Raw genomic sequence first — 23,731 nt, forward strand, 5'->3', positions numbered from 1 at the left:
CCGCTGGTCTCAGCGCTGGCTGGGGCGGGGCGGCCAGGCCCTTTCCAGCAGGAGTCAGGAAAGGAGCGAGGCGGCATGCCGAGCCCTTCTTCCTTGCTTGGCGCATTGTTGTTTGCTCTGCATCTTGCTGTGCCTGGAAGGGCATCTGAATGTCCCCCAGGAATGTGATGCAAACAGCTGAGCTCATCATTCTCCTGCTGCACTCAGGAGACTCCTGCGGGTGGTCTCTTTTTGTTATGTGATTCCGTGAGCAGTTTTGCATCTTTGTTTTATTTTTTTAAAAAGCAGGGGGTAATAAAGAAGGGCCTGCAGGGCTTACTGACCCTTAGCCCCCTCCCCCTAAAATCTGTTTCAGAGTAAGCATGTAGCTCTGGCACAGAAATACTGGAAGAAGAATGCCTCTGAACATGTGCAGAGTTCTTTGCCCTGAGTGACCAATCTGAGAGTTCTTTGCCGTTGGCCTTCACCGATCTTAGCAAGGAGGTCTCCCAGATCGCAAAGTGTGGTTTTCAGGAGGGATGGTCTGACTTTTGAGGCTTGCACCCCAGCACTTCTTTGTATACATGAAGCCCTGCACCAGCTGCTGGCATCTGGGCTCCAGTCTAATATACAGATGCAAGCACGCGCGCACACACACACACACCCTCTGCCCATGTCTAGACACTATCTTAAAGGATCTTAATAAAAATATACAGATCCAAGGCTGGAGAAATCCTGTCACTTAAAAATGTGCAGCTACTGTCAAGGATTTAGAAATATTTGAGGGAAGCTGGAATGCCACTGCAACTCTGGACAGAAGGCAAGAACAGCCCCCACAGCAGCCATTTAAAGCTCAGCCCTCCTCCCAGGCCCATGCACCCTCCGTGAACCTGATGAACTGCAGGTCACTGTCTGAAGTATTTCAGGGTTTCCCCAAGCTTCTCAGCAGAGGCTGGCTTTCTTCTTCTTCTCTGAATTAAAACCAGAAGCCGGCTTCATTCTTGCATCCCCAAACCTTTGCTCCTAGTGTGTACAACAGAAAGAATGACCTGCTGCCTTCAAAAGAGGCCCCTCTGCTTCACATGTCTGTGCAAGCCGCTGACCGGAGTGCACTTTCTGATCAGGAAAGAGACCAGTGCCCAGAGCCGTAACTCATTTGGAGATGCCACCAGCAGCCTTCTCTGAAAGTGGGGAACTGATGCCGATCCTTGGCAAAAGGGCTCGCTTCCGAGAGGAGCTCATTAGAAAGACCCATGGCCAGGGCAATAACTCGTGCAGGGGTGCGGCAGGCAGCCTCCTGTGCGGGCGAGTGCGGTGGGAGCCTTTCGTCGATGAATTCCATGCAGCACACCACATAGGAGTTACTGGGTTTATGTAATTATTTATCTGAATGTGAATTATGGATCTGAATTGCATGCTGACAGAACCTTGCAGCATTTTAATATTTCATAGGATTTTAGAGGTGAAAGGGACCTTGGAGGTCGTCTAGTCCAACCTCCTGCCTCATACAGGAATCTGCTACAGTATCCCTGTGAGGCAGTCATCCTTTTAGCCTCTGAAAAACTCTCGCAGAGGGGAGCCCACCACTCCCCGAAGCAGGCTGCTCTTTTGTCTGGACAGCTCTCACAGTTAGGAAATCCTTCCTAGTGTCTAGCCCAGGGATGTTCAACTTCGGCCATGCTGTAGTAATTGTCCTACAACTCCCATAAATCCCTGACTATCGGCCACAGGGGCTGTGGATGCTGGGAACTGTAGTCCAGAAACAGCTGGAGGGCTGAATTTGAGCAGCTCTGGGCTAGCCTGCATCTGCTTCTTTGTCATTTCCACCTATCTTGTGCTTCATCACCCACCTCTAATCCTCCCAATCTTCTGTAGACCCATGGCTTTAAGCAATGGAACAGATACGTCCAGCAAAATACCCTCCCTCCTGCTGCCTCTGTGATCTCTCCTACTTGGATAAAGGAATGCAATGTGAGAGCACATAAGCGCATAAGCACTCCCGAGTGTTCTCCCCGATCGCTGTTTTCAAAGGGCCTTCAGTAGCCAACAAATGTCGGAATTACCCCTTAACCATTGCCTGCAGGGCATTTCATGTAGAAGAGATACAGGCTGGAGACAGATAAGAGCTTTTAAGAGTGGGAAACGTTGTGACAGAGAAATGGTTACCCACAATGTACGCACTCATTTCTTTTGACCCGTTGTTGCCTCTGGTCAAATGGGTTTTTGAAGCCCTGTTTAGTGGAAACAGTTTTGGATGAGCATACATGCCAGGGGCAGGGATGCCATTTTCATATCCCTTTCAACTCTCCAAAATAACACTGTCTGTCTCCAGTTATAAACAGTTTGGGCTGGATGGCTGTCAGCTGGAGCAGAATTGATGAGCAAGGTGGAATTGTGTCAGCGGCTTCACTTCCCCTCCCCTTTTCTTCGTGCTGCGGCTGTGTGGCTGCATCCAGGATCAATGGACCTGGGCCCTGGCCTGGTAATGGCCACTGCCTGCTCTCCTTCCAAGGGCAGCAGCTTTTCAGGTGGCAGTTTGCTGGCGTGCAGGGCAGGGGAAGGTCTCTCCGGCAGAGCAGGCTCCAGGTAAGGTGGATGGGTGTCTGGGTGTTGCGCTTGCGTGAATGCACGAGGTGTATTTTATTGAGAAGGGTGGTGCGATGTTTATGAAGGGCTTTTGGGGAAAGTGGAAAGATGCCTTTAGGGTTGTGCATTGTGGCTCTTAGCTTCACTGCGATTTTGATTTGGAGTGTAGGGACTGCCCCACACGTTACAGACACCCTCCCCCACTTTTTACAACAATGTGGTGTGCCCATCAGGACATATAATGGTGGGCTGCTTTCCAAGCAATGGTTTTTTTCTTTCAGTTTCTGAAAGAAGCCCATGAACGGATAGCAAAGACACCTGAAACGAGAGAACTGTGGAGCTAATCGTTCGCTCCATTGTCCTCCCTTGCCCATCTGTGAATGGGAGCTTTCCTTGAAGGCCCCTGCGTCCTGCCAAAGGCCTCTGGAAAAAGTTCCCCTTCCAAGATGGGAAGGGCGGAAGAGGACTGCGACAGACACGGGGGCAGAGCCACCGTTGGGCCAACGGGTTCAAAGAACCTGGGCCACGCTCAATCAGGGGCTGCGCCTCGTGGTCCCAACACCCCACCCCCCGCATCTGACATCAGACACGGGGGTGCTGGTTTAGCTACTGAGCGGGGGTCGCACGACCCCCGTTTGGGAGTTAAATGGCCGCTGAGTTTGTGGTGCGGCCAGGAGCGGCTCTTCCCTGCCTTAAGGCAGGGAAGAGCTGCTCCTGGCTGCGCTGTGAATGCAGCGGCAGCCCCAGACTAGCTCCCAAAGGGGCAGCGCGGCCCCTTCGGGAGTTAAATGGCCGGCACTGCGAATGCAGCACTGGCCTGACACACACTCCTGAATGAAGCCGCGGGGCTCCGTTCGGGAGCCAGACCACACACCCTGCGTCTGACGTCAGATGCGAGGGGTCTGCCATCAGATGCCACCGTGACCACACACAGGCTGCTGGCGGTCAGGCTCCACGCCTGGACAGACGGACTCTTCCAAAAGATTTGAGCTGCCCCTGCGGGCCCTGGACAGGTGGGCCTAAGGCTGGGTTGGGCAAACCTGGCCCTCTACCTGCTGTTGAACTACAACTCCCATCACCCCCCAGCCACAATGTGGCTGTGGATGATAGTAGTTGTAGTTCAACAGCAGCTGGAGGACCAGGTTTGCCTACCCTTGCCCTAAGGGATCAATAGTAGGCCTTTTGGTGGCCCTAGGCCCCTGGCTTGCCAGTGCCCAACTTCACTGACCCCTGATACTTCCCTTGAATGTGCACTCCGGGCCTTATAAGGCAAGGAAGAGTGCACATTCAGGGGCAGTATTATCCTTCCCAGGCTAAGATAATGGTTCTTAAACTTAGATCCGCAGATGTTGTTGGACTATAATATTGACCAAAGGCCATTGTAGCTGGGTATGGTGGGAGTTGTAGTCCAACATCATCTGGGGACCCAAATGTGAAAACCCCTGGGTCAAGTCAAAGCAAAACCTTTCATCTTCTGTCTCTGGTGATAGGCAGGTAAAAGAAAGATTCCCTGTCTCACTCCCAAACACATACTCTAAAACTTGTGCAAAACTGTGAATTCAGAGCCCCAAGAGTATACATTCCTTAGAGCAAAGTGATTCTGGACACAGACATCCAATTAGCAGTGATTGGCAGCATCTCTTAGGTATGGAAATGAATTACCATTTGGGAGCAGGATTGCCGGGAGGAGGCTAGGGAGGAGGTATTTTGGAGTGTGTGGAATATCGCATTCCCATCAGTGTTTACCTATCCCATTCAGCCCATTCACATTGGTCCTGTGGGCAAGGCTGTGCATATTATATGGCTGTGACCGCCAAGTGCAAGACCAAACTAGGCATAAGTGTAGACATGGGCTGACACACATCACATTTGCCATTCCTCCTCTGTAACATACAATATCCTTGAGTTGCAGACCAGGGCTCTACCGGGTCCATCATCCTGCTTCTCATGGTGACCACCTAGACACTCCCTTAAGAAGCCAGCCAGCAAGCAGCAGACCTTCCCCCACTGTTGTTCTCCTCCACCAACTGGTATTCAGAGATATACTGCCTCTGAACCTGAAGGTTTCATGTGGCCATTATGAGTAGTACGCTTGTCTGCCATGGATTTGGTTCGCCCACTTTTAAAACCATCTAAGCTGCTGTCCATCACCGCATCTGGTAGCAGTGAATTCTGTACATTAATTATGCATAGTGTGAAGAAGTGTCATGCTGCATTTCCCGCCCTAGGCTGCCAGCGGTGGAGAAACATGGGGTGTGGGGATGTGATGAGGTCAGTTGTACTTTATCGACAGCCCAGTGTGTTGAGGACAACATCTAATTTAGCTCCCAGAAATTTGGGTGGGAGTGCACAGTTCAGCATCCCAAGAAGAAGAGGGGAGTGCCCGTGGGCTGCGTGCTTGCGTGCATGCGCATGCAACCTTCAAGTGGTGGTTGTCTTAAATTTAGCAGAGCGAGACACTGAGGCTGTTCTCACGAGCAGCCAAGTCCAGACTTAGGCTTGGCTGCCAGCGAGAACCACTGGAATCTGTGCAGCGCCAAATCCAGCGCTGAAGCCCGGCTCCTAACCCGGCTCCCGGGATCATGTGTCAGCATGGGCTCCTTGTAGCTTGCACTGACACAGAGATGGGCACCAAGAGCACCCATCCCCTGCGGGGATCCCCCAATTCAACAAGTCCCGGCCTCAGAGCGTTCTGATCGGCATGGAGCAGTGGGGATTGTGTGGGAGTGCAGAGCGTACTCCCACCTGCCTCAGGAGGCAAGTTTTGCAAAGCCTTCCCTCCGCCTGCCCAGTAGGTTGTGTGAATGGCCCCATTGTCTGTAGTCAGCCCTGCTTAGTGTCACATAACTCTCGGTGGCTGCTGGTAAGTTTCCTGCGCATGTGCCTTATTATTATTATTAATTGTTTACACAGTCAGACAGGTGTTATTGACTGGTTTGTTTTATCCAGACATCAAGTCCTTCCCAAGGACCTGGGATGGGTGAATGTTATTATCAACGTTGTTGCTGTTGTTATTATTATAGATATCGTCGCAGAATATAGGCTGTTCCCAGTAAAGTTGCTTTTTGTAATTGGCTGATGGTGATTTCTGTGGCCCCGATGGTGTTGAGGTGCTCTTCAAGGTGTCTTGGAATTGCGTTATTCTTTCTTTCTTTCTTTCTTTCTTTCTTTCTTTCTTTCTTTCTTTCTTTCTTTCTTGTGAACTCTTTTGGGACAGGGAATGTGGTCTTATCTTATCAATAACTACCTTTCAATACTCTAATCTAGGTGCCATGACTCCCTAGCACCTGGGATTGGTCAAGTCCTGCTTTAGGATTGCAGAGAACGAAGAGACAGGCAATCAAACGGGAGTCAGTGAGCTGCCAGAGGAGAGAGGTCTGCCAAAGCTGCTCTCACATGGAGAGGGTTGAAGAGCATTTTGTGTGCCTCTTTTCTTGCGCAGAAAAAGCACTGCAGCTTTAATTGTTTGTTTGTATACAGATTTTTATGACATTAAAGAGAGTTGATTAGGCTGAATGTGTGTGAAATGATTAGATCAGCCTTGCTGTGATTATTGCATCTCCTTTAGGGTCGCATCATTATGCTGCAGGCTGTGTCTTAGGCAACTGACAGTGCAGGGAGCCAATTCCTGCCTTACATGACACTGAAGTCTCCCAATAAGCTGATTTCTCATGTTGTTCGGCTGTTTAATTGTATTGTTTTGCTGGTGTCCTTTTGCATTTGATTGTCGTGAGCTTCCTTGGGCGTCGCCATGTCAGAGAAGCAAGGCTGGGAATACATTTTTGTGTAAATTGGGGGGGGGGGTTAAGTTTCAACGTTGAATCAACAAGCAGCCTTTGAGCCTTATGCTATCTGTTTTCCAGTGCAGTATCTAATAGGGTCAGACTGTTGGCCGCTGTCTCCCTTGCACGGCTGTGCACATGCGCGCGCACACCCAGTGAATGGAGGTCTGACAGGCTAGCTCTGATGCTCCTGTTGTGATGATTGGCCTCCGTGGTAATTGCCAATCAATGTCGGAAATTGGTCTAAAAATAGCAGCAGATTGCAGCAACAACATGACATTCCACCTGCCAAACAGACTTAATGCCGCACCAAAATGGAAATGTGTCAGGGAGTAGGGCTTGGGAAGAAAGGGAGAAGCAGCCAGGAGGACTCTTCCCTTGTAACAGTCCGATGAGGTGTGCAGGCCTCCCTGATGCTATCTTGAGCTCTGGTGGGATAATAAGGTATAATTGGGACTGTCCATGTATTCCCCAGTTTCATGATCACACTGTCCAAGCGTGGAATTTTGGCTTTAGGCCTGCAATCCAGCATAATAAGTATTTCTGCTTTCATTTTTAAAATAGTCAGGTTACTAGACCTTAAGATTGTTGGGGGGGGGCTGCAGGGGGAGGGCTTGAAGGAGATGTTGGCAATGCCTAGTCAATGTCAGATGCTGACAGTGAATAGGGGGAGATCCAAGTAGCATTTTCAGTGATTAGGAAATGGGCTCTGGTGCTCTGTGTACCTTTTTGTCTTTCTCCATTAATACACAATAAGCGTGTGTGTGTGTGTGTGTGTGTGTGTGTGTGTGTGATAGATATAGATGCAGCTGAATGGCTTCTACAAGTTGCAGAAGTCAGCTTTTTATGGGTCTGATGAATATTGAGCTCTCATTTTTAAAGAACAGAGCATATGTATCTCAGGATATAAAACAAAACGGGTCATTTTGCTTAGCTCTGAGAGTCATGTCTAAGCATGGATAAATTGCATATTGAGCTGCCTGCAATTATCACATACTTTGCCTATGATTTTTTTAATAAACCAGGCAGACTCAGAAGAGCTCTAGTAGCTTGTGGCATAGTACACGCTTTGCATGCCCCCAGATGAAATGCCTGGAATTTTTAGTTAAAGGATCTCGGACTTCACAACTTGGGAGAAAGCTTGTTAATCAGGGTTGACAGTACTGGGTGAGATGGCCCTGGTCTAGCCATCTGACTCAGCACCTCACGTCCATACATAGGATCTTTGAGTGGTTGGTCTTCACACACTGTCAAGTGTGACAGAACCTTTGCCACTCTGTGAAAACACGTTTATATATGGACTCGAAGAAACCATTGATCACTCTACAGTTAGTCACTGGCTTGCGGATGGTAGCAGATGGGCTGGTTCAGACACCACACAGAACCTCAGTTAGACCTGGACCCCATATGATGTGCCTTGGAAGTACATGCTCCCCCCCCCCATCCCTATGCGAGTGTCTGCATCCATTCTAAGCTAAAATAAACTGAGATTGGTTGTGTCATCCAAACTCACCAGATTTTGGCTTATTCCAGCCTACTTGTCTCAGGTAACCTGAGATCTGTAACTTGCTTCAACCCTTGGGTACAGATCTCGGGTTATTTGAAGCAAGTAGGTTAGAATAAGCCAAGACTGGTAGACTCGGATGTTGCAACCAGTCTTCTCTCTAATTTTTTTTAAATCTGTGTGTAGAATGAGTTTTTTTCAGGGCAGCAGTATCAAGGCAGTGTGCGTACATGTGCATTCAGAATGGGGCCTTCCTGAGACAAATATGTGCAAACGGAAAGGAGGGAATGGTTTTCACTGCTCTCTCCTTCCCTCTCCCCCTCCCCAAAAGGAGTTTTTGACTTCAGGAATATGTCCTTAAGGGCTGTGCAGCCCCTTCCACATGCATTTCCCTGCTTGGCAACATGTCGAACGGAGCTGTGATGCAGAGTCTGCCACCAACTCAGCTTCACCAGCCATTATTTTTAAAAGTAACTAAAGGCAGCTGGGCAGCTTAAAAAGAGATCAGTGTTGCTTTTCGAATCTCTCTAAACAGATTTAAATGCCTAGGTGAATACAAAAAGGCCCTTTCTTGGCACCAGAAAGACAAGCTGCAGTGCCAAGTTAGCCTCCCCGGAGAGACAGAGAGTTACAGAGGTGAAGCACCATTACTCCGTTTCTCTGGTTGCCACACGTCTCGCCTCTGCAGGCTGTGAGCAGCTGGAGAAGGGCATGAGCCTCAGAAGATGGCATCAGTGGGAGTAGGCAGTCCTAGTTCCAAACCATAGAGGGCTCTTGAGAATCAAAAACCAATATTTGGAATTGTCCTTGGAAAGGAACTGGTACCCAGAAAAGACTGCTAAGATCCGACCTGCCCAACCAGTCCTGGTCCGCGTTCTAGTAGCTTTATTCTGTGCCGGTTGGTTTCTCAACAATCCTCAAAGGCAGCCCCAAATACAGGGCATGGGAGTAGTCGAATCTGGAGGTAGGGGGTTCAGGAGAGCCATTTGGCGTGGGTCAAAAGGGGCCTCCAATTTAGACAATAAATATTGAAATTATGCCTTGCTCTTTTGGGGGGTCTTTTGTTTTATTTTCAAATGTTATTTAAAAAAAAAAAAGGTTAAGGGCCTCAAAAGCTGGAAGTGGCCCGGACCTCTCTGGGCATCTGAGAAGACCTGTCTGGAGGTTGCTACAGTGAGAATAAGAATGGTTAACCTAGCTTTTTAAAAATTATTATTTATTTAATTTACATTTATATCCTGCTCTTCCTCCAAGGAGCCCAGAGCAGTGTACTAAATACTTGAGTTTCTCTTTCACAACAACCCTGTGAAGTAGATTAGGCTGAGAGAGAAGTGATTGGCCTAGAGTCACCCAGCTAGTTTTCATGGCTGAATGGGGATTTGAACTTGGGTCTCCCCGGTCCTAGTCCAGCACTCTAACCACTACACCACGCTGGCTCTCCACCACCAGCTTTGTCCAGGAGAGGTTGCAGCTGACACACTGTTCGCAGCTGTAGATAGTGGAAGGCCCTTTGTGCTACCGATGCTACTTGGGCATCCAGAGTCAAGGCCAGATTGAACACCATCTACAACCTTGAACCTTTATGGAGAACACATCTTCATCCAAGAAGGGACTGAACACCACCTTCCAGGTCAGATGAGCCTCCTGCCATAGTGTTTCTCTCTTGTATGGACTGAGCACCAGCAGAGTTGCTCTTGTCGTAGGAGAGGAGAGTTGGTCTTGTGGTAACAAGCATGATTTGTCCCCTTTGCTAAGCAGGGTCCGCCCTGGTTTCAATAACAACAACAGCAGCAACAAATATTTATATACCACTGTTCAAAAAAAAAAAAGTTTCCAAAGCGGTTCACATAGAGAAATAATAAATAAATAAATAAAATGGATCCCTGTCCCCAAAGGGCCCCCAATATAAAAAGAAGCCTAAGATTTCACCAACAACAACACCAGCAACAGTAACTGGCGGTACTGTGCTGTGGGTAGATAGGGCCAGTTACTCTCCCTCTGCTAAATAAAGAGAATCGCCCATGTTAAAAATGTGCCTCTTTGCCCAGTTAGCAGTTGCATATTAATGGGAGACTGTGTGTGTGAGCACTGTAAGATGGGAAAGAACCACTCTGGGAGGAGTATCTGTATGTTTTCATGCAGAAAGTTCCAAGTTCCCTCCCTAGCTAGCATCTCCAAGATAGGGCTGAGAGAGATTCCTGCCTGCAACCTTGGAGAAGCCGCTGCCAGTCTGTGGAGACAATACTGAGCTAGATAGACCAATGGTCTGACTCGGTATATAGTAGCTTCCTATTTTCCTATTTTGTTAGCTCCATCCTGTCCATTGTGGATCTGAGACACCAATTCAGTCTGACCACAGCCTTGCCTAAATCTGATGAAAATGAGAAAAAGAAGAGGATGTCATCCATGTACTAATGACACCTCACTCCAAATTGCTGGATGATCTAACTCAGCAGCTTCATGTTAAATAGCATGGGAGACAGAACAGAGCCCAGTGGAACACTATAGCACCAGTGCCATGGGGCAAAGCAAAAGTCTCTCAGCATCACCTTCTGGAAATAGGTCAGAATGGAACCACTAAAGCACAATGTCCCAGATCCCCATCCTTGGGATCCTGGACAGCTGGTCTAGTTGGATACCATGGTTGGTGGTATCAAAAGCTGCCAAGGAGTCCAGAAGACTTAGCAAAGCTGCACTCCCCGCTGTCCTTCTCCCAGCATAAGTCATCCATCATGGTGACTACGGCAGTTCTCATATGAGTTGCAAGGACCCTGGTCCAGGTGCTCACACCACATGTCTGACCTAGCCAGAACTCATTGGTATTTTATTCTTAGCGTGGTAAAATGATGAAAGTGGACAGAAGGAGAGGTGCCAAAAATATAGGGAAACGATTCACTCACTCTCATCACTTAGCGTACAGTCCCAGGAATTGTTGTCAAAACATAATCTGTGAAGCTGTTCACACGCGCAGGCAAAATGGGGCTAAGGAAGCCCAGCCCAGTTTGGCCTATGCATGTGTGGCAAGCACTCTCCTAAACACATTTTCTCTGACTGTCTGCCAGCCATGGCTGGCAGTCAGACTGCGGGGATCCCGGTCAGTTCCAGGAAGGGGTGCATTATGGGAGCTCCGGGGGGAACGGGGCAATGCGTCCCAGCCCCCCAAGCTACTGGCAGTAGCCGGTAATCGTCTGGGCGGGTGCTCTGCCCTCTGAAGAGGGAGCCCACAATCATCTGCAGGGAGGTAAGCTTTTTAAGGCTTCTTCCCTGCTAACCCTCTTGCCCTTTCTCACTGCTCGTGAGAAAGGGCTCAGTGCCTGTCCCTAAGAACTGACAAATGAGAACTGGGGACTATGACCTTTCCCTCCTCTTCTGTTCTTTTCACAATGTTGGCCAATGCATTTTTGTATTCATCAGTGCAACCTTCCAGACTAGAGGCCATGGATTATGCTAAGTTTGTTTTGGCGTGATGTCTGAATTGACAAACCATAGTTATGCATCTCAGTCTAGTCGAGAGGCTGCTTCATCATCAAAGTGGAGTGCTGAATACATGGGAAACAAAACCAGGCAAACATGGCTTGCCTTTTGTTTGAAAGCTCAAATCATGGCTGGGGTCAAGTCTAGTGTTCTCTCTAACAGGGATCCCCAGACGTTGTTGACTACAACTCCTAGAATCCCCAAGCAAAAGCCAGTGCAGCTGAGGATTCTGGGAGTTGTAGTCAACAACATTTGGGATTCCCTGTTAAAGGGAACACTGGTTAGGGCTGCATGATTTCAGCCCTCCTGGAGATGTTGGATTACAACTCCCATCATCCCTGACTATTAGTGACTGGGGATGATGGGAGTTTAGTCCAACAACAGCTGGAGGGCTGAGGTTGTGCAGTCCTGGTTTGGGTTCTATAATTGAGCTGTTCTCTTTCTTTTTTTCTTTTTAGTGAAAACAGGATACCAGTGAGGAGAGCCCATGTAAAAGAGGTGGAATAGTGGACAAGACTTTTGGTCACACAGTCTATAGAAATCCCTTCATGTTCTCCCATCTGCTCCCAACTTCTGCATGGTGGGAACTGAGTAATAATTTCAGCTGAGACGAAGAGGGAGCAGCTTGGCTAAGGCCGCCTAATGAGTTATGGCAGAGGTGAGATTCAAACTGGGGAAGCCTTGATTCATAGTGCCATCTCTGAGCCACTACTCTACACCATTCTTGAGACTCCCCAGTTCCTTCTTCAATCATGTTGGCTTGGGTTCAGCTCTCTCCACATTTGTGGTGTCTGATTAATTAGACGTTGCCTGTGGTGTGTTTTGAGAATATTGTAAGAATAATGCTAGCTATTGTTGCTACTACATGTTTTCACTAGGTTTTGTTTTTCACTAGGGTTTCTCCCTCCCTCCCTCCCTCTCATGGTTGCGGTTACAGAAAGTGTTGTCCTTATTGGACACTTCTTGGAAGCCGCCTCCTCATAATCAGAGCTTCTTGATCAAGCTCCTAGGAAGAAAGAAGCTGGGTGGGGGGACGGGGGGCATTTTCCTTAAGAGTTGAGTCTGAGACCTGGTCTACACATGCATAGAATGTGGTGGTGGTAGAGAGGACTAGCACTTCAGGCTACAGGTGTGGAATGCATTGTTTATATCTCCCAACACTAAAAAAATAAAAATAAAAAAATCTGTGCAAGTAGAAAATTAGCATAGCCGTAAGGTGAGCTAGCCCAGGCTCACTCTCCTTGAAATACTAGTTTCTTCTTTGCTGGGAGTTCCTTGTTGTTTTTGGTTGGTGAGGGGGGTGGTATTCAAAATACTCTCCCTCTACATGAAGCCTGAAGTGGTATAGTCCATTCTGCTTTCTCAAGATTCTGTCGCCTCATTCTGCTGCTTGTGGAATCCAGACCAAGGGTTCCAAACCTTGGGTCCCTATATGTTTTTGGACGACAGCTCCCATGATGACCTTCAGTCATTGTGGCTGGGGATAATGGGGACCCAAGGGTGAGAACACCTGGTCTAAACCCAAGCAGCAGAAGACAACCATGGATACTTCAGTGCTTGTGGGTGTTCAGCTCGTCTCCCTGTTGCATCTCTAACTGGCCTCACCATTTTGCTTCTTTCCATGCATAAAACAATGGTTGTGGAGCAGGACAGACCAGCACAAGTGGCTGAGCCAGATCCAGGCAGGCTGTATGAGGGTTTGCCTACATCCCGTCTCTTTGTAACAGGGCCATCCCTAGAGTTCTTGTACCTGTCCTTGGCAAAACAGTGACTGACCTCCTGACTAGCAAAGCCCTTGTGTGCAACAAGCAAAGTTGTGCTAGCACATGAAGCTCACACAGTGGCATTAAAAAAAAAACACACACACACACAAACCCAGGAATTTTTGCAATTACACAAACGTTCCATTTAAAACAAATGATACATGCCACAGTGATGCACTATTGTGCGTGTGCAACACCAATTTGGAATGCAAAGTTCCAGACTTTGTGCAAGTTGCTAGAGCAACCGCTTTGCACTTGCTCAATGTCCTTTCGCGGATGCTTTGTGAGCATGTTGGGCACTGATTCTATTTTGACTTTGGGGTTGATAGTAGCTAAGCCTCGCTAAAGCAAATGAGCTCTAGAATTCTTCAGGTTCCCCACCCCCCCCCCGCCATTGGATCACTAAATATCTTGTGGCATCCTGATGGCTGGTCAGTCAAAGCCTCTGCTTGCAGAATGGAAGGTGGCCACTTCCAGCCGTGACCTAGATGGTCTGAACTGATATAAGGCAGTTTCATATGTTCATATAGTGTGGGCGTGTATGGGTGTAGACAGATGCTGTCTTATGCATACAATGCCCATGCACTGGTTCCCTTCCACCCAACCCATAATCGGCTATCCAGGAAATGAACGTTGCTAAATGATGTTTGAATTGGCAGCTATACTACATAGCCAGCTCTATGTGAAATGGGACACTCTTAATTTTTATTACTCTCCCCCCTACACACACACACCTTCCTCTGTTGTAACGTTGTCCCATTGAGTCAGTGTAGACTCCCGGCGACCACAGAGCCCTGTGGTTTCCTTCAGTAGAATACAGGAGGGGTTTACCATTGCTTCCTCCCGCTTAGTATGAGATGATGCTTTTTAGCATCTTCCTATGTGACTGCTGCCCGATATAGGTGTTTCCCATACCAGCAGGGATTCGAACTAGCAACCTCTTGCTTCCTAGGCAAGTTAGTTCCCCACTGTGCCATTAGGTGGCAACCTCAACTGTTGTACATATTGCTTTATGAGCCAGCACAGGGCAGGCTATTTCAGATTAAATTAATAGTATGCAGAGAAACATTGGGGGCCAATGTTTGAAGCTCAGATACTGTTGCTTGATGTAAGAGCAAGTGCGACAAATACACAAAATTCCCTAGATTTGTATGTGCATAGATAGTGTGCACAACTTAATCTGAGTGCTGGCTTCTTGCTGGAAACCATGAAAATAGTCTCTTTGGCAAGAAGACTGAGCTCTCATGAGTAGTTTCAGCTACAGTTAATCCCTGGATTTTGGGTTGAAGCAAACTAGAATAAATTATGCAAGGAGATGATTGCAGAACAAAGTGCGAACCATGGGGAATTGTTTTTAATGGGTTTAATTTGCCTCACGTATACAGGGTAGAGTTTTAGAACTGGAATTTAACTTGGCCTTTTAAATCGGGTGCAGACTTCTAGGGAACATGTAGCCCTGACTATCGTCCCCCTAAGAACTGGATCACAGCTCTGCCTCCACCTTCAAGGGACTGCAGCACAATGAAATCATGTTGATGTTATTTACATGCAGGGTTAATGAGAGTCTCAGAAATCACGGGGAAATCCACACACTGTATACATTCCAAAGATTCAGAGATGTGTTAGTGTATTGCAGCAAAAACACAAAGAGCCGGGTCTCACGATCAGTGAGACCTGGTTTTGGAGAGTGAGCGGGGACATGAGCAGGGCAGGAGCCCTGGGCGGCCGGATTGGCTGCCCACACGATTGCCGGCTCTGTGATGGAGCTGGCGGGGGCTGGGGGGGGAGCGGAGGCCAACCAGCCCCCGGAAGCTCCAGCATGCCCTGCGCGAGTGTGCAGGCCATGCTGGCAAGACCCCCGGAGCCGGGAGGCCTCTTTTCGCCTCCCCTCTGGGGGTCTTCTCATGAGTAGCCGTGGCTACTCACGATTTAAAAAACTGGGTCTGCGGAGCGCTCACTCCGCAAACCCAGTTTTAGGGGAGGGGTACTTAGGCGAGTTAACTGCCTGGGAGCCACCAGGCTCGCCTGTGAGCCCGGTGGCTCCCACGATCAGGCAAAATCGGGCTAAGCTCCCTTAGCCCGATTTTGCCTGATCATGGGAATAGCCCCAGAGTCTTACGGCACCTTTAGAGACTGTCAGAGATTTTCAATATACGCTCTACAACTATATACCTCCCTATGCCATGAAAGCTGATGCCTTAATAAATCTGTCAGTCTTTGTCCCTCCCCACACTTCCCACCCTTAGGGATATGTCGACACGCTTTTTCGCATATGTTCCAATTGCTCTTGTCATTGATGTATCCATGCAGATGAATATGAGTGTCAAAGGCCATCTATTAAGTGTCTGTAGAAGTTTCTAGGCTCCTGACCCTGTACAGTTAATTGATTCAGATCCAAAAGTGGGGAGAAATGACTGCATTTTAGAAGAGCAGGTGTGTGTGTGTGTGTGTGTGTGTGTGTGTGTGTGTGTGTGTGTGTGTGTGTGAGAGAGAGAGAGAGAGAGAGCGCATGAATCATTTAAAACACAATTCAGTTTGATTGATAAGAGCTCTCGGAGCCTTGTTGAATATGAGAAAGCAACATAATCTTGAGCCTAAAACTGTTAAAACAAACAAGTAGACTTCTTGTACGCTTTGTCATCCCCTGAGACTTGGGTAGGTTTGCACAGCTTTTTGCAAGCGTGAATGCTGTGTGAGCATAAAGAATAGGGCAGACCATTCCTACAACTCTCACTTACAGAGCTGGTGAGTATTCTGTGGTTCTGGAAGTGTGTGCACAAAGCTCTGTACAGTGCAGAATTCAGTAGTCCGAGAATGACAGCCTTGATTTTGAAAAATGAAGGGATGCAGCCACTCAGGCTGTGAGGATAGGCTCCTGAGAGCATGTATGCAATGCTTGGTGATGGCTAATTGAGACTTTGATGGGACTTCATTGCATAGGAATATAGGAAGCTGCCATTGGTCCATCTGGCCTTGCACAGTGACTGGCAGTGGGACTCTCCAGAGTAACAGCAGTTTCTCCCAGCCCTACCTGGAGATGGCAGGGATTGAACCTGGGATCCTCTTCCACTGAGCTGCAGTTCTTCCTCATTGCTGTGCTTGATTACTTTCCCTGTCTACGATTAGGAGAATCTATGCAAATGATTTTAACTTTGCATCATTTATTCAAGACCCAGAACTCAGCTTTTCTTGGTGCAGACTTTTGGTCATCGTGGTGCAGAATTCTTCTTTGTGTATTTCAAGTACATCTAGTCCTAAGCTCCTCATTCCTGCTTTATCCTTCACCGGTATACTATTTCAACAGCCGTCACAAAATCCTGCATTCTTTGAAAACTTGGATCTTGGATGTACAATAAATAACGCCAAGTAAGAAACTCATCCAAATGTGCTTAGTATCTGTGACTTTCGCTGTCCGCAAAATGTGTCGCGTTGCCTTGGTCCAGAATTTCAATGTTCTTGGCGCTGACTATGTGACAGGTCTGCAAGGGGCCAGAGTAGCAATCTGTTTCTCTTTTTCTCCCCGGGTAGCATAGGGAAGGCTCCTCCTGTCAAAGGGGTTTCCAGGAACAGGAGTTCTGAGATGCTGGAAATATCCTTGGATTTTGATCACCAAAATAACCTCTGCCAAAAGCGAGGCCTATGGGAGGGAAGGGCAGTGGGGAGGAGGGTGGTTCAGCTTCCTTGACCAATCGAATCCTAAAGCAAGTCGGAGAAGAATTGCATAAACTCCTAGAGTGGGGTCATTCTGGATTTAAATTTAGTTTTAAATTTTAGCACTTTTGAGACTGGGCCTGCACGGGATGTGACAAGAGTTCTGGTAAGTGGGAGAATGCTCCTTTTGACTAGCCTTTCTGGGAACACTTGACCTGCCATCCGTGGAGGACCTGCCAAGTGTGTAAACCTTTTGTACCGCATACCTAGAACAGATGTGAAGAGCCAAAGCACACGTCACTCAAGATTCCCAACTGAGTATGTGAACTGCCTGGCCATCTGTAAGGGTTGACCCTCAGCTGGAGGAAGCTCCGGTTCCAATCCTAGTTTGCCCAAGAAGATACAGGGTGGGTCTCTCTCTGCCTAATCTCCCTTTGCAGGGTTGTTATAAGAATAATGATGCCATGGGGTTTGCTCTAAGGGAGCAAGATTAATGCATACATATGTGCTAATTCAGGGGTAGGCTGTTGTAGAATTGCAATTCCCATCACTCCCAGCCTCCATTTATTTTGGCTGGGGATGGTGGGAGTTGTAGTTCTACAGCAGCGGGAGAGCCAAAGTTGCCTACCCCTGTGCTAATCCATCAATGCCAGAACCTTTTAGACTTTCCTGGCACTAAATGTTTAAATTTTAATGTATTTTTATCTATGATTTTTATCTTTTATGAATTTTAAATGTATTATATTGTTTAATTCTGTACACCGCCAATACATACATAATAATAAATAAATTAAATAAAATAGTTGCCCCTTGGCGCATCAGTGTCAATTTCAGGCAGAAGTACTCCATCCACCTATTTCTATGAATGCCACCTTTTGCAGGCAGGCAAGAAGCACACACTGTGTCTTCTCAGTGGCCTTTGTGAATGGGGCAAACTGTGGCTTCCATCCCCTTTGGAACTATCCATTTTCTAAAGGAAACCAATCAATCTGTTCTTCCTTTGTAGGAAATAAGTGAGAGGAAGGCCAAGAAAGCGACTTGTGTCAGGCAGCATCCCCATCCCTCTGCTCTGTCCTCCTTTTTCAGATTTCGGCTCTTGGCTAGGATGAAATCAAATCCCATGTCCCTTCTCTTGACCTTGCATTACTGGAGGGGCTGGGAGTAAAATGATGCCAGCTGAAAGGCCAAAGCTCCCCTGGGTGTCTGAGCCACTCCTCGGAATGGAGAGGGGAGAGGCAGGAGGGTTATTCATAGCACCTCCCTAGCAATAGGTTGGAGCACTGCAGCTTCTCTGGCCTGTCTTGTGCTAGGGATACATTGCTGCAGGAGAGAACTCAAGGACAAGGCACATGGATAACTCTGAAGGGACAGATAATGTTGTGTGTAGGTGAAACACGTAGGAGAGAACTCTGTTGTGTTGTACACTGTAAGGCAGATTCATATATTTGCATTGGCCTGTTTGGTCCTAGAAGACTGTGTGTCTAGCAGGGGTGTAGCTATAATTGATTGGATGGGTTCAAAGAACCTGGACTACCTAACTCCTGAGGGGGCCCCCAGTTCCACCCCTCTCTGTTTTCTTCATTTTCTTCCTCACTCTGAGGGGCCACCGGGGAGAGGGGCAAACACGGGCCACTTCTCTCCTAGCTACACCTCCGGTGTCTAGTCCTGTGCTGCATATTCTGATTGGCAGCAGTTCTCCAAGGTCTTTCCCAGCCTGGCTACCTGAGCTCATTTTGACTGGAGATGTCAGGGACTTTCTTCTGCTTGCCAAGCATATGCTCGACTACTGAATTGCAGCCTTCCTGCGGCTATAGAACAGTGTTTCCTGACTGGTGCACCATGGCACACTAGTGTGCCACAGGACACTGGCCAGGGCGCCATGCTGATTCGCTCCAAGCTAACTTGCCACATAATGCACCAGAAAGGGCGTATCTCTCCTAGTGCGTAAGGGAGGGAGTGAGTCAGCTCCAAAAACAGAGAGCTGGCGGAGTGGCTGGTAGCTGCACTCACCAGAAGGGAGAAAGTCTAAAACAACTAGGACAGCCAGTCTTGTGGTAGCAAGTATGAATTGTCCCCTTTGCTCAGCAGGGTTGGCCTTGGTTTATATTTGGATGGATGTCTACATGTGAGTGCTGTCTGCTGTAAGACTGGGGCGTGGGGACATAGTGCAGTTGTAGAGCATCCGCCTTGCATGCAGAAGGTCCTAGGTTCAATCCTTGATCTCTCCAGAAAGACTCCTGCCTGAAACCTTGGAGAATAGCTGCCAATCAGTGTAGACTAGGGGTGGGCAAACCTGGCCTTCCAGCTGCTGCTGAACTACAACTCCTATCATCCCTTACTATTGGCCACTGTAGCTGGGGATGAAGGGAATTGTAGTTCAACAATAGCTGGAGGGCCAGGTTTGCCCACCCCTGGTATAGACAGTACTGAGCTAGATGGACCAATGGTCTAAGTATAAGGCAGCTTCCTATGTTCCTAACCTTTCTAAAATGGCATCACTTTAAAAGAACTGCTGTTAGGTGGCATGGGGGTGTCTCCTGCCCTATTTGTGCCCAGCAGCAATGCATGCTGTTAAGCTGGAGCAGGAAAGGATACAAGCAGCATGGTGGCTTTGCTGCTGCAGCAAAAAAGGGTGTATGTTGCGGGTGGACAGTGTGCCCCAACAATTTTATTTTTTAATGTTAAGTGTGCCTCAGGATAAAAACGGTTTGGGAACACAGCTATAAAACAAGGAGGTGAGGCCTGGTCACTTGACAACGTCAGCCAAGCAGCCATTGCCAGACAAAGCATGTTCTGAAAGAGCTGTGTGACTGGAGAGCTAAGAAGTGGGCATTTTCTTCTTGTCCCAGTACTAACTGTTGTGTACTTTCCATAGATTTGTATTTCTTCCTCTTGGAACTACAGGTCTCTGTTGGTTTACTGTTTTTTCTTTCTTTCCCCAGTTTCACATCAACCCGATCACGGTGGGGAAAAGTGAAGGTTTTATAGCTGCTTCCCTCACAAACACAAAGTAACCTTATATAGGTTTAACTAAGAACTTATCCAGCAACAACTCCATTTTCTCCTCCTCCTTTCTCTCCCTTTCCCTTTCTGACTCCACCCCGCAAACACTCTACAGGATCCCCACTGGGACAAACCTCTAAACAACAAAACATAAAAGATACTGAGTAGAATAAAACAGTGACGCTTCTGTGGCTTTCCTCCAAGCACTGCACTCTCTACTGCTGTAATCATTTTTTATTAGCGGTATGCAGCGGGTGGCCCCAGCAAGAAACTACAGGGGGTGCCATAGGAATTTTTCACCCATATATAAAAATATTGGGGCTTGGGTTTTCTTTCTCTCGCAAATGCACTATGCTGTGTGTGGAACCACCCAGGGGGCCTCACTTCTCTCCTCCTCAAGCCCCCATGCCTTCTACCTTTTTATTCCTTTTCCATTCCACCCCCCCACACCACCACCCATGACATGAATAGGAAGAACATGCCGTTGCTCTGAGGAGGAGAATGAGGCTTCCCGCTGAGGAAGAGGCACTTGCACTGGGTGCCTTTTAAGCTGCTGCCCTTTCCCCCCACCCTGGGTAGCTGGCGGGAGGAACATAGGAAACTGCCATATACTGAGTCAGACCACTGGTCTATCTAGCTTGTCTTCACAGACTGGCAGTGGCTTCTCCAAGGTTGCAGGCAGGAATCTCTCTCAGCCTTATCTTGGAGAAGCCAAGGAGGGAACTTGGAAGCTTCTGCTCTTCCCAGAGCAGCTTCATCCCCTGAGGGGAATATCTTACAATGCTCACACATCAAGTCTCCCATTCATATGCAACCAGGGCAGACCCTGCTTAGCTATGGGGACAAGCCATGCTTGCTACCACAAGACCAGGGAGGGGATGGGAGAGGATGGTCCAGAGCTGCAAGCCATCTGGTGAAGTGCAGTGCTGGAGGGGGCGACTGGCAGGCTGGGAAGTGTGCTGTCTGTGACTGAAGAGGAGATGAGACTGGAGCAGACGGAACAAGACAAGCACCACACCTCCCCAAGCGGCCCTGCGCTCCCACCCAGGCCGCACGTCGCTGCAAATTGGGCTCAGTGTGGCCCTTCTCTTGCTATACACGCTCCGTCTCTTCAGTGGCCCACCCACTTTCCTGACTTGGCAGCTCATTCATGCTGTTGGTGGCGGCCCGGGAGGCAGCGGGCCCAAACTAAATGGGCTACAGCCTACTTCAGCAGGGGCGGAGGAGGAGGGGCAGCAAAAGCCTGCTGCCTGACGGGCCATCAAAAAAGCCTCAACCACTTGTGTCCAACCACAAGTGGTCCTAGTCCCCTACTGGCTCTGCTCCTGGGGTTATATCAAATGTCTTCCCTTCGTATTTCCATGGATTCTTCTCCTGTTCCAGTCCATGGTGTCTAATCCCTGTAGAAACTCTGCCAAATATTTCAGATATCCGTGGAGTTTCTGAACAAAATCTTTTTCTATCACAACAGTTTGTACACCCAGATGGTGGACCTAGAAGGCTCAGCACTGACTGTGTTTTCTCCACTTCCCGTGCAAAGGCTGCAAACAACGGCAGTTGTGTGGCAACTGAACCTCTCCCCCCCCACACACACTTCTGCTACAAGTTCAGAGAACTCCCTTCACAGAAGCAATGAAATTGACAAAGGGTTTCAAACTCTGTGCTCCTGGCCACTGTGCTCCTGGCCACTGTCTCAACCTGAGAAATCAGAGAGTTCTGGATCCAGGAGCACTTCTAAGCTACGTACCTGATCTTTCAGGGAGAAGGTAACCCCATCCAGAACAGCCAGTCTAAACCATGTCTCAGTTCCCAACCCTCCACTGTCAGTACCCCCATCTTATTTGGATTCAACTTCAGTTTGTTAGCCCTCATCCAGCCCATTACCACCTCCAGGCAGTTATTTAGGGAAATTATGCCATTTCCTCATGAGGTCAATATGGAGAAATAGATTGCCTTGATTTGCCCTACACAAAGAACAGGCCTACCTCCTGTGAGCCAAAATCCAGGTAGTGTGCACCACTGGAACATCTCATGGAGGTGTGGAATGTGCATAACAATATAAAGAGAGCAACAAGGAAAGATAAAGCAGAGTAGAATCCTGGCGAAGTGCCTTTAAAGTGGTGATTTTCTTCTTTTGGGGGCAGCAACTGACCCTATCCAAACCCAGCACAGCATTTCTCCAGTGCTTGTGGCTGGAGCCTGCCCTATATTTCCTTAGACTTTGAGCCCTTTTGGGTCAGGGAACCATCTTGTTTAATTTTTCTGTGCAAACTGCTTTGAACACTTTTGCTGAAATACTTATATAAATAGTAGCAGAAACATAAAAACTAGGAGGAGACCAGCAGGTTCAGTGTGAGGCAGATATCTCTGAGCGAACGATTCCAAAGAGAAGGTGCCCTTCAGTGGTCCCTCTAATATTTTTCATCTCAGTGCAGAATGAGTTTTGTTCTGGGTGGCAGTATCAAGGCAGTGTGTGCTCACCTGCATTCAGAGCGGGGCCTTCCTGATTCAACCTGAGCAGGATCTAAATTGAACTGAGCGGACATCAAAAAACTTGAGCGCACGCACGTGCACACGCCTTAATGGGAACAGTGGTGCTAAAAAGACCTCCTTCCATATGCCACAGACTTAATTACGTTCATGGAGGCAATGTGGATCATGGCTTCCCCAGAATATCTTGAAGGACGTGAGAGCATATTGGGGGAAAGGCTCTTCCTACGATACATATGAAATGGTGTGGTGTGGTGTGGTTTCGTCTCTGTATTTATTATTTCTCTATGTAAACCACTTTGGACACTTTTGTTAAAAAGCGGCACAGAAATATTTGTTGTTGTATGAATGAATAGTTCTGAAGTTGCGTGCCTCTGTGGAAGGAGGCAGAAGGGTCTGGGATCTGTTGGCCTTAAACTGGGAACAGGAGGCTGCCAACACATTTCCAGCCTTCATTCCACTCTCAGGGGGACTCTGTATGTCATGAGGCAAATATAACTGTTGTCGTGGGTACACCAGAGTGGACAACACACCCATATCTTTAAATACTCGTGTGCATGCATCAGACAGCTCCAATCCACTTGGGAGTCCCTGGCCACATTTGGGTGTTTAAAGATGCAGATGTCCTTCCTGTGTCTGCTACAGGAAATGCCCACGTATCCTTAGCAGTCTGCTGCAGAGAGTGCGGCGGTGCCCTAGTCTGTTATGCGTGTTGTCATTTTAATTGGCCTTGAATTGGAAGAGACTTGAAAGAGCTGGACTCGTGTATTGCTGGATGTCTCATCAAAGTGCAGTGGAAGCTGGTTGCATGCCTCGTTCTTGTATGGAGCAAAAGGCCTTGTGGCGGTAATTAGTTCCTTGTTCTCCCTGATTGGGGGAGGGAGGGCGCAGGCCTTGCCTGGGAAAGGCTTAGCTTGTCAAGCTCTAAGGGTGGGGAGAGGTGTGGCGTTGAGGACTGCAGCCGCCAGCTGTTTCCTGCAGTGGCAGCCAGGGGAACATCCTGTACCGTATGGGACAAGGAGAGGCTGCTCTCCTGTGCGTGTGTCGCTGTACCTGGAATCTGAAGCCAGCGTTTATGAAAAGCAAGATTTAACGCAATTTAACATCCCTTCTAGGTCTGTTCTCCTCTCTGTATTTTTCTCACTTCTGTGTTCCAAGAAAGTTTGGCTGGCTCCATTGGATTAATCTGTGTTGGGCCTCATTCTTTTCCTGAGAGGTCCTGTCACAGCAGACATCCCGGGAGGCATCTGAACGTTTCCCTGAATCCAGTCTCTGTCTCCTGGGAAGAGACTTGGGAGGGAACAGGAAATGTGAGACGCCTACAGCTGCCAGTTTGACAGTACCTGTTTGTTCCCTGTTTTGCTCTTGCCTCCTTGTTGCCTTTGATCACGCATCAAGGTGCCAATGTGCATCTAGGAACTGTGAGGCTGGGCTTGGCACTCTGACAGAAGTTGGCCTTGCAAGGAGCCTTGGGATGTTTTTTGTTTCTGCCCAGCTTT

At 48.2% G+C, this 23,731-nt stretch overlaps 1 protein-coding gene and 1 long non-coding RNA gene across 4 annotated transcripts in view; both read left to right on the plus strand.

Annotated features, from left to right (window-relative positions):
- The window catches only part of PPP1R1A (protein phosphatase 1 regulatory inhibitor subunit 1A), a 115,168-nt gene that overhangs the window by 20,684 nt on the left and 70,753 nt on the right, over positions 1-23,731 (plus strand). The window contains exon 1 of one of the 3 annotated variants that reach the window (XM_053297370.1): positions 11,960-11,983. The exons of the other annotated variants lie outside the window; for them this stretch is intronic. Within the exon in view, the coding sequence (XP_053153345.1) occupies positions 11,975-11,983 (9 nt within the window). The 5' untranslated portion in view covers positions 11,960-11,974. Of the gene's footprint in view, positions 1-11,959; positions 11,984-23,731 lie in introns of those variants that run through there. 3 annotated transcript variants of the gene reach the window in all.
- Positions 2,372-6,081, plus strand: LOC128345443 (uncharacterized). Its single transcript, XR_008316474.1, has 2 exons — positions 2,372-2,565; positions 5,833-6,081. It is a non-coding gene; the product is annotated as an uncharacterized LOC128345443 (long non-coding RNA).

Source organism: Hemicordylus capensis, chromosome 2, assembly GCF_027244095.1.
Source record: "Hemicordylus capensis ecotype Gifberg chromosome 2, rHemCap1.1.pri, whole genome shotgun sequence".
NCBI lineage: Eukaryota > Metazoa > Chordata > Lepidosauria > Squamata > Cordylidae > Hemicordylus > Hemicordylus capensis.